General features: G+C 51.8%; 1 protein-coding gene across 11 annotated transcripts in view; it reads left to right on the forward strand.

The window, feature by feature from the left end:
* The window catches only part of CCDC57 (coiled-coil domain containing 57), a 99,929-nt gene that overhangs the window by 51,762 nt on the left and 34,176 nt on the right, over nucleotides 1–13,991 (forward strand). For 5 of the 11 annotated variants that reach the window (XM_025999977.2, XM_025999979.2, XM_025999980.2 and 2 more), the window contains 2 exons: nucleotides 429–603; nucleotides 13,759–13,832. In XM_025999977.2, coding sequence (XP_025855762.2) covers nucleotides 429–603; nucleotides 13,759–13,832 — 249 coding nt within the window. Of the gene's footprint in view, nucleotides 1–428; nucleotides 604–2,536; nucleotides 7,597–7,790; nucleotides 8,100–13,758; nucleotides 13,833–13,991 lie in introns of those variants that run through there. The other 6 variants (XR_011999229.1, XR_011999230.1, XM_072745627.1 and 3 more) reach the window with 5 other exon arrangements.

Consider the following 13,991-nt stretch of genomic DNA (forward strand, 5'->3'; position numbering starts at 1 on the left):
GCAGGAAGAGTAGAGGAAGGCTGGTGCCTGCCACACACCCTCCGTCAGGCCTCTGCCCGCCCTTCCACACCAGGTGACCCCAGGGCCTGTGACCTGTGCACCCGGCCCGGGCCCCGCCACCACATGGGGGATCCAGTCACACGCGCGGCCCCCGTGGATCCTGGGCCCATTGGAGGCTCCCGCTGGCTCCTCATCGTCCTCGCCAGAAAGGCGCGGGCCCAGGGGGCGGGGGGTGGGTCCCTGGCCAGTGGTTCTCCCCCGGCCCACCTGCGGAGAAGGGGCATCCATGATGTGAGGCCCCGTCTCACTACGGAAGCACAAGCACGCTGAGCCTCCCCCGTCGGCCACCTGCCACCGCACGTAGCCCCTCCCACCCAGACAGCTTGTCTCAGGGCTCAGGGACCCTGTGTCTGTGGCTTCCCTCACAGGTCCCTGCAGACCAAGGACCCCCGAGGACAGAGGACTTGTCTGTGCCCCGACTCCAGCGGAGACTAAGGGAGGCGACCCGGAAAATCCTCCGCCTCTGCGAAGAGAAGGAGCAGCTCCTGGAGATGGGGAACAGGCTCCGTGCAGCGCTGGCGCGCGCCCCAGGTAAGCCCCCAGGTGAGGCGGGGGCTGTGGCTGCAGGTCCTGGGGAAGGGGCGAAGGGGCAGGAGGGACCCGGGAGGTGGGAGGAGAGCGAGCGGGGTGGAGGGAGGCCTGGCCTCTCGGAGGGAAGCAGGGTCAGGCGTCCACGGCACAGAGCAGAGCTGGCCCTGCGACGGGCGTTCCGTGACCCCCGCCCCAGCAGCGTTGGTAAGAAAAATATTGCAGTTGGCAAAGCAGGCGGCGCCCTGTGCTGCTTGCTGGGCACTGGCCCCGGCTGCCACGTGCACGGTCCGCTCTGCCGTCTTGTCGCCAATGGCCACTGTATCGCCACCGAAACCAGGCCGAGCCCAGCGGCAACGGAGGGAGCGGTCCCTGTTTCCCTGTGGCCTCAGAGGCCGCTGGCTTTGCTGATAATTTAGTCAACACAGGGCAGCCCAAGTGGCTCAGCGGTTTAGCACCTGCCTTCAGCCCAGGGCCTGGTCCTGGAGACCTGGGATCGAGTCCCACGTCGGGCTCCCTGCGTGGAGCCTGCTTCTCCCTCTGCCTGTGTCTCTGCCTCTCTGTGTGTGTGTCTGTCATGAATAAATTTTAAAAGATTTTTTTTAGTTTAGTCAACACAGGTTCACTGCAGGAAGTATAATTCATGATAATAACATTTCCCAAACCAGCAGCGCACAGGCCACTCTCTTCCTCAGCTGGTAAGGAGTAACGTACTCCAGAGCGACGGCCAATAATCGCAGTTGTTCCACGCAGGGGAGATGGAGGAAATAAGGTCCAGATCGTGCTGAGGTGCCCCTTGCTGCCAGGGGACCTTGGGAGAGCCGCTGTAGCGTCATCCCTGAGAGCAGGCGCCCGGCTGCCGGCGCACAGCCAAGGTCCCTTGTTGGAGGACCAAAGGCACCGGCGTTGGCGGGCAAGGTGGCGTCCTTCACGGGGCGGCTGCGTGCTTGTCACCACGGCCGGCCAGGACTAGCCTTGCCCAGACCGAACACTCGGTCAGCGCCCAGCACGAGCCACTGGCCGTCAGACCGCGTCCACGAGCGGTCCCTCTGTTTCCCTGGGGCAGCCCAGTCCTCACGCTGTAGCCCTGTGCCGCACACGGCTTCTGCCTCTCTGTGCTTTTCCAGCAAGAGCTTTGAGGTGCTGTGACCAGAGCCGAGAGGTTCGGCTCACCCAGGGTCGAAGGGGACAGGCCGTCCTCTCCTCCCGTTGTCTGAAGTGGAGAGGAGGTGGAGGGCTGCAGGCCCGCCAACTACTCTGCTTCAGAAGGAAAGCCCAGAGCACCGCAGAGGGCACGTCGGCAAAAACGCGTTTCATCCGTCAACTACAGACTTGGCTTCCCTGGGCAGGTCCTTCTGGTTCCCAACCACCCAGCGCTCAGACGGGGGAAGGTCCAGCCTTGTGCCTCGTCCTCACGGCTTCCCGTGGCCAAACCGTGTGGATGATAATAGAAGTTGTTAATATGTTGCTGTTTGTGGTGTGAACACGGCCAAGAGAATTACCCGGTGAGCGGGAAGTGGAACGTGGGAGAACCCAGGCAGCGGGGCAGCAGTGAGCGCCTCTGGGAGAGACGGTGCAGGCCCCTGAGGAACTCTGAAGACGAGGCCGGTGCGTCCAAGAGCTCCTGGCTGAGTGGCGGCCATGGGTCGGGGCCCGAGCAGCAGAGCAAACAAAGCCTCATGGGTAAAGTTAGCCCAGATCGCTCTTTGCAGCCACACAGGATGTCCACCCGACCGCGTGGGGTGACGGAGGAGAGGCTGTCCCAGAGGCGCCGTCCTTCTGAGGGTCCACTCGAAGCAGGGATAGCAGACGGGCCCGACCCGATGCGTCCCCCGATGCTGTCAGCCTGCACAGCAAGGCCAGGGGTGTCGTGTGCCTGCAGCCCCGGCAAGGACTGCCTCTGCCTCAGGACCTGCTCCATGAGGGCCCTTCCCTGTCCTCCCTCCAGGTCGCAAGTGAGGAGGAGCAAGGCTGACTTTGCCTGTTCGTCAGACACACTTCCAGACCATCTTCTGCCAAGTTCACTAAAAACCTTGTCCCTAAAAACAACAACAACAACAAACAAACAAAAAACGACCTTGTTTCTTTGGAAGACCGGCCCAACCCTCACACCTGTCCTTTAGGTCGGCAACTGCAGCAACGTCGGCATTTATCGCTCTGATTCTCCTCCTGTCTTCTAAACCAGCAACACCCTCCCACAGCTGAACTTTGCTGCTCTTGACTTTGGCCTCCATGCCACGCTGTGCCAATACCAAGGTGCCCTCTCTCAGCCCCCAAGGCCCCAGAGCTTTCCTCTGACTGCAGCCATGCCTCCCTCTTCCTCTGATCTACATTCCAGGAACTTGTCTTTCTTCCTCGTTGTGGTTACTTATACCCGGCCTGGCCTTATGGCCAAGTACTTCAGTGAGTCACTCAACACCCACCCACTCATCCACCCATGCCCCCATTCATCATCCAGCCATCCATCCATCCATGTATGTACATCCATTTACTCATCCACCTGTCTGTCCATTCACCCATCCGCTCTCCCATCCACCTGTCCATCCATCCAATCCACCTGTCCATCCGTCCACCTACCTACCCATCCATACACCCGCACATCCACCCATCCACCTACCTATCAATTTATCCATCCATCCACTCATCCATCTACCTCCCCATCCGTCCATGCACCCATCCATCCATCCATTCGTCTATTATCCATCCGTCCAATAGAGAAGCTACTGCCATGTGCCAGATAGGTCCACCTTCTGTAATTTCTGCATCACTAGGCATCATATCTGGCTAAATTAGCTGTTTTCTGCCTCATAGTGTCAGAGAAAGCTACAGATCCCTACTGACTAAGTTTGTAGCCTCCTCTGAAGGTTAGGGAGACCTCAGGAAAAGAATTTTCCATATTTGGTGACTTTTTTTTTTTTTAAGATTTTATTTATTTATTCATGAGAGACACAGAGAGAGGCAGAGACACAGGCAGAGGGAGGAGCAGGCTCCACACAGGGAGCCTGACGTGGGACTCGACCCCGGGTCTCCAGGATCATGCCCTGGGCTGAAGGCAGGTGCTAAACCGCTGAGCCAGCCCGGCACCCCTTTGGTGACTTTGTTAATGGTACTTTTAACTGTCTTCATTTTCTTCTATAGTGATTTGTTTATGTGGGGTTTTTTGGCCCTTTCTTGCATTAATTTTGGTCATTTCCATTTTGCTAGGAAACTACGCGTAGTCCCCAGCCTGTAAAGTGCCACCGTAGAGTAGTCCATAGTGGCCCATAGTGTTCTGCTCTCTTCTGGGCCTGTGGCTGTCTCTCCCCACCTTCTAAAACCTTCATGTAAGCTGTGGTGTGGGGGTCAGTCCAAACTGCCTTTCCCCATTGGCTGTGCACACATTACCTCAGTGCATCTTTGCAACAACCCAAGCATGGAGAAAGGCTTCCCTGAATGACATTAAAAATTAAAATAGCCCCATAGGCAGAGGAAGTCCGAGAGCAACAGATATGATGGCATTACATTTTAAAAGTCTCTAAGGAGGGCAGCCCCGGTGGCACAGCGGTTTGGCACCGCCTTCAGCCCAGGGCATGATCCTGGAGACCCGGGATCGAGTCCCATGTCGAGCTCCCTGCATGGAGCCTGCTCCTCCTCTGCCTGTGTCTCTGCCTCTCTCTGTGTGTGCCTCTATAAATAAATAAATAAATAAATAAATGAATAAATAAAATCTAAAAAAAAAAAAAAAAGTCAGGAAACAACATCGTCAACACAGATAAAGGCTAGTGACAGACTGGGGCAAGTGGTGACGCCATGTCTGACAGGTGAGGAGGATCAATACCCCAGGTGGCGTGTGCAGGTCACACACAAGGGCCGGGATGGCCAGTCCCGGGAGATCGCCTCGCTGACGGTGCAGGTAACAGGCGGCCTCCCCGGGAGCCTGAGGAAGCAGTCAAGTCAGTGTTGACTTTGGATCTCAGGTGGAAAATCTCACACTCGGGGCCCCAGCGCGCCCTGGGTGAAGCCTTTCTGGAGGGCGATTTGGCTCTTCTGCGAGGTTCAGCGATTCTTCTCTTCGAAATCTACGTAAGATTTTTCACCAACGTGAACTAGATGCGTGTGCAAGGGTATTCTCGGCAGCGTTTCGCTGTGAGGCAGCGATCAGGACTGGTGTAAACGTGGGGCCCTGGAGTCCAGCGCATCCCGCGGGGAGCTGCCTCCACCCCGCCTCAGACCACTTGGGGTGGAGAGTTCTTCCCCGTTGCCTTCCAGCGCATTGCGGATGACACTTGGGCGACGACAGTAGAAAGGTGGCGGTCCCACAGGACTCCCAAAAGCCCTGGGGCTTGCGGTCATTGTATCATTTTGTCACGAGCCCGGAGCAGCGTGGGGACCGCGGGCCTGCTGGCCCCTCATGCACCTGCTGCCTGCCGTGCCGGCCTGTGAAGGAAGCAACCACAGGAGAGTGCGTTTGCCCCAGCGAGCACGCGAAGAGGGTGTGTGCGCACGAGCGTGGTGCGCACAGGCAGAGGGAGGACCGCACGGAAGTGTGTCCGTTTCAGTCGGTGGTTTGGGGAGGAAGATCGGGACTAGACCCGGGGAGTTTTCTCTGCGTATTATTTGCAGTTGGCAAATCTACCCAAACACTCTACATTCGTTTCCTTTTGGGAAGCGTCTTCCCCGAGGCCGGTGGACTCCTGCTGCCCCGGGAAGCACCCGGGCCCCTTGGCAAAGGCCCTTGGCAAGGCTGGTCTGTCTGCATTTTTTTCACAAAGACAATTTGGTTTGTAAATACATCTGGTTTATAAGCCAACTGTGACAAAAACATCTTCTCCTCATTTAACAGCATTAATAATGTAAGACCATCCGGCCAAGGTGGCGCCCCAGCCCTCCATCCATCGGCAGTGGTTTCCAGGTGCTTCTCCAGCTTCTCTGGCGGGCGAGCTCCCCGGCCCTCCCCACGGGGAGCTGGCAGTCGGGCCTTCGTGGCCTTGGCTCTGGCTGCTCAGTCTTCATGGCACACCCCCTGCCCCCCGGGTCAGGCTCCCGCGGCCCGCCCCCACTCATGTGCTCCGCTCCCAAATAATTAAATCTTTAAAAAAAAATGGGGGATCCCTGGGTGGCGCAGCGGTTTGGCGCCTGCCTTTGGCCCAGGGCGCGATCCTGGGGTCCTGGGATCGAATCCCACGTCGGGCTCCCAGTGCGTGGAGCCTGCTTCTCCCTCTGCCTGTGTCTCTGCCTCTCTCTCTCTGTGTGTGTGACTATCATAAATAAATAATTAAAAAAAATTTTTTTTAAATAAAAAAAAATGATTTCGTAACAAAAGAATAAGTTAGGGGCCTAGCTTTAGTTAGCCTGCTAGCCCGACACTACTTACTAGGCATGTGTCCATAAAGAGTGAGATTATTATTTACATTTATTACGTTTATTGTTCCTAACTGCGCAGGCATCTAAAATCTCGATGTAAAACTATAACTAAGGTAGAAGCTGTGATTTCCAGGCACGTCGTGTGTCATTGTGTGTCCTGCTTGACTGGCACTCGTGCGGCCTGGCTCCGACACCGGTGCCCTGCCACGCGCCGGCCGAGGCGAGGAGCTGCGCCCCGGGCTTGTCCAGTCTCGCCTGAGGCAGTGCACACTCGGTGTCTTGAAATGATTTCACGGTGGCCACTTCCAGTGGCCCGGCTGGAACGAGACCCCGACACGGGCATCTTCTTATGATCTTTTTAAAAAACAAATGCCCCAGTGTCTTCAGAACAGTTGGGTTTTCTGAAGACGGTTTCCCGTCCTCGTCCTCGTCCTCGTCCTGGCCCTCTGTCCCCTTTTCCTCGGGCTGCCTTTCTCCTGGTCGCCAGCCTGTGTCTGGACGAGCTCAGTTTGCCTTAGTTTAACCTGCTTAGGAATTGGTTTGTTTTCTGAAATCTTAAGATTTAGGGTTGTTTGTGTGTTTTTCCCATTTGAAATTCTCAGCCATTGTTTCTTTAAATACTCTTCTATTTGTTCCTAATCTCTCAGGAGATCTCATTAGACCTGCTGGAAATCTCTCCCATCTTGCTCTCCCCCCACCCCCACCCCCGCCACCTCCCCCTCCCCCCTCGCAGCCCCCTCCCCCTCTCTCGCTCGCTCTGCCTCCCTCCCTCCCTCTCCCCGGCTTCCCTCCTGTCTCCTGGGGGTCCCTCAAAGGTAACCGGTGGATGGACTCCTGTATCTTTACATGGAGTTTACAGCTCGTGTTTGTTCATTCCTTTTCTTGCTTTGTTTGTTCTTTTCCTGATTTGTTTAACATTTACTTTATTATTTCTTGTTTAGTAATTGCTTTTTTCCAAGATTTTATTTATTTATTCATGAGAGACACAGAGAGAGGCAGAGACACAGGCAGAGGGAGAAGCAGGCTCCATGCAGGGAGACCCATGCAGGACCCCGGCGCCAAGGGAGGCGCTCAACCCCTGAGCCCCCCGGGTGTCCCCTGTAATTGCATTTTTTTAAGGTGTGAATTCTCCATCTGAGTTTTGCATGGCCATGTCTCAGAGGTTTTGAGGGACAGTGTTATCAGCGTGATTAGCTTCTAGATACCCTGCCTTTATGCAGTCAGGTTTTCTATTTCATTCTAGTTGTTCAGGAGAGTTTTAGAATTGTGTAATTTATTTTCAAACACGTGTTGAATTGTACTTTGGAATTTGTTCTGTTAAGCAGTCTTATTATACATACTTAGGAACATTCTTTTTGAATTTATATGTATTGGCATCCCTGGGTGGCTCAGTGGTTGAGCGTCTGCCTTCAGCTCAGGGTGTGATCCTGGAGACCTAGGATCAAGTCCCGCGTTGGGCTCCCTGCATGGAGCCTGCGCCTCCCTCTGCCTCTCTCTCTCTGTGTCTCTCATGAATAAATGAATAAAACCTTAAAAAAAAAAAAAAAAAAGAATGTATGTGTATTTGTCAACTTGAACTGCCAGGAACCATGATTTTTTTTTAAAAAGATTTTACTTATTTTTCATGAGAGAGACAGAGAGAGGCAGAGACACAGGCAGAGGGAGAAGCAGGCCCCATGCAGGGACTCGATCCCAGGTCTCCAGGATCACACCCTGGGCTGAAGGCGGTGCTAAACCGCTGAGCCACTGGGCTGCCCAGGAACCATGATTTTTGTGTTAAAATCATGCACTGTTTCTGCCCTGTTCTCCTTCCCTTCTGCACCGTCGTGCGGCGTCCGTCTTCCTGCTGTGTCCGTTAGCGTGAAGTGCCCTCCATGGCTGCAGCTCATCCTGGTTCAGGTTGTACAGTGTCCTTTCTGATGTTCAATAACATTTAATGCTATTTTTAATCAGGTGTTTAAAAGGGTTGTTTCCAAAAGTAAAATATGACTTAAACAGCTATGAAAATGAGCACAAGTTTAGGATTTTCTTCTCTCCGTTAAACAGTGAGGGGATGAGTCAGATGTTACAAGGAAAAGCTCAAACATGAGTTTATCTGGATTAAAGAAACTGAATTACAAATGGGGAGATCAAACTGGTTTTTCTAAGAGGGAGGGGGTTGCCAGTGGAACCTTAGAGGGACAAGTCCCGAAGAGCATGGCCGTCAGTGTGCAGAGTAGCTCGAACTCGGGCAGCAGGCCTTGCGTGTGCAAAGCGTGCTGCACATGGTGCAGTTTCCACTGAAGCACACATTTCCTCTTACCATTTTTCTGCTTGTTGGTAAAACATAATCTCAAAGAAGGATCATCCATGATCACTAACAAGGCTGGTTCATTGGCCGGATTGTTTCCAGAGGTATAGCAAAAACGTGAATTAACCGAATAGGCGGGCCTTCCAGCAGGTGCTCTACTGGAAGTTTCCATCAGGAATTCAGATTGGACTTTAAAAAGTTGTCCTGAGGCCATGAAGCCAAGAACTCACCAGGTTTCATCTGCTGAATGCTTTTGAGAAAATCCCTTTCTTCTCAAGTGTTTGGAAATATCCTGAGGCTCCCAGCTTTCCATAAGCTGTGAACCTCAGCTCCATAAGGTCAAGCACGGTTCCTGCTGATGATCTGTCCTCACAACCAAGTGAGTGTCGTCCTTGAATCTGGCCAGGCAGGCAGGGCCATGGCTGCACCATCCAAGTGTCCAGTCAAATCTCAGGATCCCTGAGAATCTGTGCAAATAAATGACCATATTGCCAGGAAGGAGCTGAGAAACCAAATTCAACCCAGTAAATGTGTAGATCTAATTGGCTCTTATTAAGCAATTCGTGAATCAGGCGGCATCCCATCTAACAAGGAGGGAGCTCCTCAGAGCTGTCCAGAATGGAAGGTTTTTATGGGAAGGGGAGAAGGGGCAAAAAGTTATTAGCAAAAGAAAAGGATTGTTTAAGGCAAGGTCACCTTCCTTATATTATAGGTTATGGTGGGAGTCTTGTCCTGCCCAGGACCTCCTCTTCCTGTGGGGGTGGAGAGGACCCAGTGGCAGACCCTGTACTGATTGGAGAAGTCCTGACAACCAGTGAAAACTGCACTGCTGGGGAAGGTTGAAATGCCTCTAGGTCAGGCATAAAGCCCTGGTTTGGGACCAGGCCTAAGTGACGCCACTTCGGGCCTGTGATTTGCTTTTTTTTTTTTTTTTTAAATCAACATGCTGGTTGCTTTATTTTTCGTTTTAAAGATAACACTAAAATCAGAACCTGTGAACTTACTATACTTTTCTGAAAGTATCAAAGAGTAGCTCCAATCCTAAAATGATATTGGCAGAGGCTGCTGGGAAGATGGCAGAGTAGGAGGATCCTGAGCTCACCTCCTGCGGTGTGGCCACCTAGAGAACAGCCACATCGGCATAAATAAGCCAGAAAGCCACTCAAAGACTGGCGGAAGAGACTCTGCAGCTGGATGTAGGCAAGAGGCCATGGCCCAGTGGATCCATCCCCTTTACTTTCCTAATGGAAAGTAATCAAGCTGAGCAGATAAGAAGGAAAAAATACACAAAATGAGCAGAGACCCAGGGGGCTCAGCAACACGGCCAAGCATGATAACAATGCCATGGTGGGGATCCCAAAGGAGAAGAGAGAGAAAAGGAGGCAGAAGATTTATTTGAAGAACTAATAGCTAAAAATTTCCTGAATCTGGGAAAGGAAAGAGAAATCCAGATCCAGGAGGCACAGAGAGCTCTCAAAAAACCAAGCCAAAGAGGTCTGCACCAAGACACAAAGTAAATAAGGTGGCCAAAAGTAGTGATCCAAGGGGAATTTTAAAAGCAGCGAGAGAAAGGAAAGCAGTTACACACAAGGGAAACCCATGAGGCTATCAGTGGATTGTTCAGTGGAAGCTTGCAGGCCAGAAGAGAGCGGCATGATATATTCAAAGCGCTAAAAGGAAGAAACCCGTAGCCAAGAATACTCCATCCAGCAAGGCTTTTGTTTAGAACAGAAGGAGAGAGAGAGTTTCCCAGAAAAACAAAAATTAAAGGAGTTCATGACCAGGAGCAAAACCAGCCACATCCCCCTCACACACGATGTGGGTCCCAAATCCGCAGTCCCACCTCCCTCCTGCCCGAGGTGCACTGCCGGCAGCCTGCTCAATGCCAAGTCAACACGCCTTCACCCCAGATCGACAGGGACTCAAACTGACTTTCTTCCCCTCAAATTCCAGCCCCTGTGCTCAATTTTATACGCAAAAACGGGCATAATTATAACAACAGAACGAAGCAACCCAAATAGTGACACCGAATTCTGTGGAAGATATAAAGGATAAAAGGAGCATACTAGGCTGAGAACATCTCCAATAAGCACATCAAAGAGCAATACATACAGCGTGACTCTAGGTACTAAAAGAAACAAACCCAGGAAAAATAAAACAAGACAAAATCGGAGAGAGAAACAGACCATAGAGGCTCTTAATCATAGGAGACAGAGTGAAGGTCGCTGGAGGTGAGGAGGGTGGGGTAACTGGATGATGGGCATGAGGAGGGCGCATGATGCCCTGAGCCCTGGGTGTTATAGAAGACTGATGATGAATCACTGACTTCTACCTCTGGAGCTAATAATTCATTATGCATTAATTAACTGAATTTAATTTTATAAAAAAAGAAATCCCCCCCCCCAAAAAAAATACAATAGCATCCATAAAGCCAATATTATTATTATGAGTGTCAATGGGCCATCTTGAAACCAGGTAAAATATAAGTATCTTACTGTGTACTTTTTAAAGTAATTTATTTACTCATGGTAGACACAGAGAGAGAGAGAGAGAGAGGCAGAGAGAGAAGCAGGCTCCATGCAGGGAGCCCAACGTGGGACTCGATCCCGGGACTCTAGGATCACACCCTGGGCTGAAGGTGGTGCTAAACCGCTGAGCCACCCGGGCTGCCCTCTTACTCTGTACTTAATTCGAAGTGTTGCCACTGAAATCAGTTACAGATGTTTATTCTGAAAGATGCTGCTGTGAAGGCTGCAGACTCAACTGTGGTTAGTGGTCTTCCAAAATTAAATGTATGGAATATCCAGAAAATAGGTTGAATTAGAACTTGTAGACAGCTTTCAAATACTCACTAGTAACAGTTCTTTGTTTTCAATTGCCACATGGCCATAGACCAAAGAGACAAATAATTTCAAATGATCACAGATACTATTTGGGCAAAAATAATCGTGTATCAGTACTTTTAACATTGCATGCATCAAATTATAATAGAAATTATAAAATTTCTAATATATATATAAAATTTATAATAGAATCATAAAATTTCTATCAAATTATAATAGAAAGGTAACTATAAACGAGATGCAGGCCCTATTTTCGTGAACAGCATAAGAGATGATAGGAAACCAAGGTCACATTCTGCCGTCAAGTGTGGCTCCCCCATTAATTCACTTTGTGACAGGTTTTTTTTTTTTTTTTTTTTTTTTTATGATAGTCACAGAGAGAGAGAGAGAGAGGCAGAGACACAGGCAGAGGGAGAAGCAGGCTCCATGCACCGGGAGCCTGACGTGGGATTCGATCCCGGGTCTCCAGGATCGCGCCCTGGGCCAAAGGCAGGCGCCAAACCGCTGCGCCACCCAGGGATCCCTGTGACAGGTCATTAAGAACATCTTTACATCCGTGGGACGCCTGGTGGCTCAGTAGGTTAAGTGTCTGCCTTCAGCTCGGGTCATAACCCCAGTATCCTGGGATCCAGCCCCACATCGGGCTCCCGGCTCAGAAGGGCGTCTGCTTCTCCCTCTGCCCTTCCCCCGCCTATGCTCTCATGCTCTCTCTTTATCATAAATAAAATCTTTTTTTAAAAAAAATAATAAGAAGAAGAAAAGAGTATCTTCACATCCAATAGTCTCCTTACCCCTGAAGATACTCGGAGAAAAGTTTGAGCTCGGAAGAAGTGGAAGACTTGGAGCCTGTTGCTCTGCCTTGAATTCCATTTGTAATTTTAGCAGAAAAAAATTATTTTATCTTAGTTGAGCTGGAACTTTTGTTCTGATAATTCAAGAGGATGAGTGGGCACAAGTTCATTTTTCACACAAGGAAGGCCTTTTCGAAGAAGCTGACTTTGAGCGGGTGTGCTTGCTGAAGGTTCACTCGCTGGAATACTGTCCCTTAGCCCAGGTGCTCAGCGTCTGGCACTGTCTTCGGCTCACTCGGGGACACGGGGACAGCCTCGCGGCCGCACCACCAACCACCCCACTTCCATTCCCAGGCCGCCCCAGCGGTTTGCTTGTCAACAGAGCACTGCCCGCAGGGGTCCCTGAGTCCTGGAGGACCTAGGGACACTGAATATGAGCGTGAGGTGGTACCGCGGGGCCGGGGGCCTACTGACCTGACCCAAGCGCGTCGCCTCGGCTCACGGACCTGGACCCCGACCTGGATGCACACCGGCCACACAGCTTGCTCTGCTGTCTCTTCCCTCCCCCTTGGCTCTTTTCATCAATGTAGAACTTTTCCCACAGCAGCTGCCTCGTCTCGCTCTCCCCGTGGCGGTGTGCACGGTCCCCCCCCCCCAAACGCCCTGCCCCAGCGGTGTGCATGGGCCTTGCTCTCCCCCCAGCGGTGTGCACGGTTCCCCAGTCGCCCCAGCGGTGCACACCGTCGCTCTCCCCAGCCCCCGCCCTGCGGTGTGCACGGCCCTCGCTCTCCCCTCCGCCTCCCCCCGGGCACAATGCACAATGCCCCGCCAGTGTGCATGGTTCTCACGTCTCCGCATCCTGGCAACACTTCCCTTTTTCTTCTGTCCGTCCTCATGAGTGCAAAGTGGTCTCTCACTGGGATTTTCATTTTGCGTTTCCCTGATGACTAAGGACATTGACCACATTTCCATGGGCCTGTTGGCCATTTGTGAGGCTTTGGAGTCCACAGCTTTTAAGCTCAGGTATTAGAAACTAAGGAAAATAAATGCATTTCCAACTTTTGTCTTTCCCGTGTCCTTTCATCTCCTGGAAAAACTGATCTAGAACCTAGGACCCGGCCCAGGAGGCCCAGGGTGGCACAGGTAGCTTCATAACCACCCAGATGTTAATATGCACTGTGTTCACCAGCACCATCTTCAAATGAATAGATAATAAGCATTTTAAAAATTTCCGTTTCAGTTTCTAGCACAGTCCACCTCAATATTTACAACTCCTACGCACAGAAGCCTCGGAGTCCTCAGTAAGCTGTGTCTAACCAAGTAGATTCTTACTCTGAGAACAGTAATTGTATCTTGTAGTATGTCAGCTTGAAGATGAATTTCCATGGTTTGTAGGTAATTGAACCTAAACGGAGTTAACGAACAGGTGTTCGTGGGCTGCGTGACCATTTCTCCCCAAGACGGTGCGTGCTGAAGCCTCTTACACGCACGAACTTTCAGTTCATTCACCCAACCTGCTGCTTATTTTTCTGTGAAACACATTCATGACCCGAAGACACAAGCTGCGCGAGGCCTCGTGTGGCTGTAGAAAGCTGTGTGCACCCCGAGCCCGCTGCTGCGTCACGCAGTTGATGGTGTGGCCCGCACGCGCACCGTGAGAGAGGAGTGACGCGAGTCGCGGGGACCGTGTGTTCTGGAGTGCTGTGGTTGGCCCGGGGGAGGTCAGGACGCCAGGCGCTCACGGAGGGCAGACCCTAGCGGCGCCTGGGCTGGCTCGGTCGGTGGAGCACATGACTCTTAATCTCGGGGTTGTGAGTTCGAGCCCCACACGGGGCACAGAGCTTACTTTAAAAAAAAAAAGTGAAAACAAAAAGCAAGCAAATCCTTTTCCTTTTGTTTCTAGGGAAACTGCCTCGTCACCCCCTGCCCACCCTTGAGGCCCCTTTGGGACAGTTGCAGCCCCACTTTGCAGCCCAGGTAACACTCCTTTATCTAAGAAATGTAGTTTTAATGACTTTGATTAGTCACGTGAATATTGCATTTCATTACGAAAACGTAAAATCCAGTAAACACAATTGAAAGGCCTCCAATTGCCAGTACCCACAGTTACCAGTAATCTCCGTGTATTCCCTACCA

Source organism: Vulpes vulpes, chromosome 2, assembly GCF_048418805.1.
Source record: "Vulpes vulpes isolate BD-2025 chromosome 2, VulVul3, whole genome shotgun sequence".
Lineage (NCBI taxonomy): Eukaryota > Metazoa > Chordata > Mammalia > Carnivora > Canidae > Vulpes > Vulpes vulpes.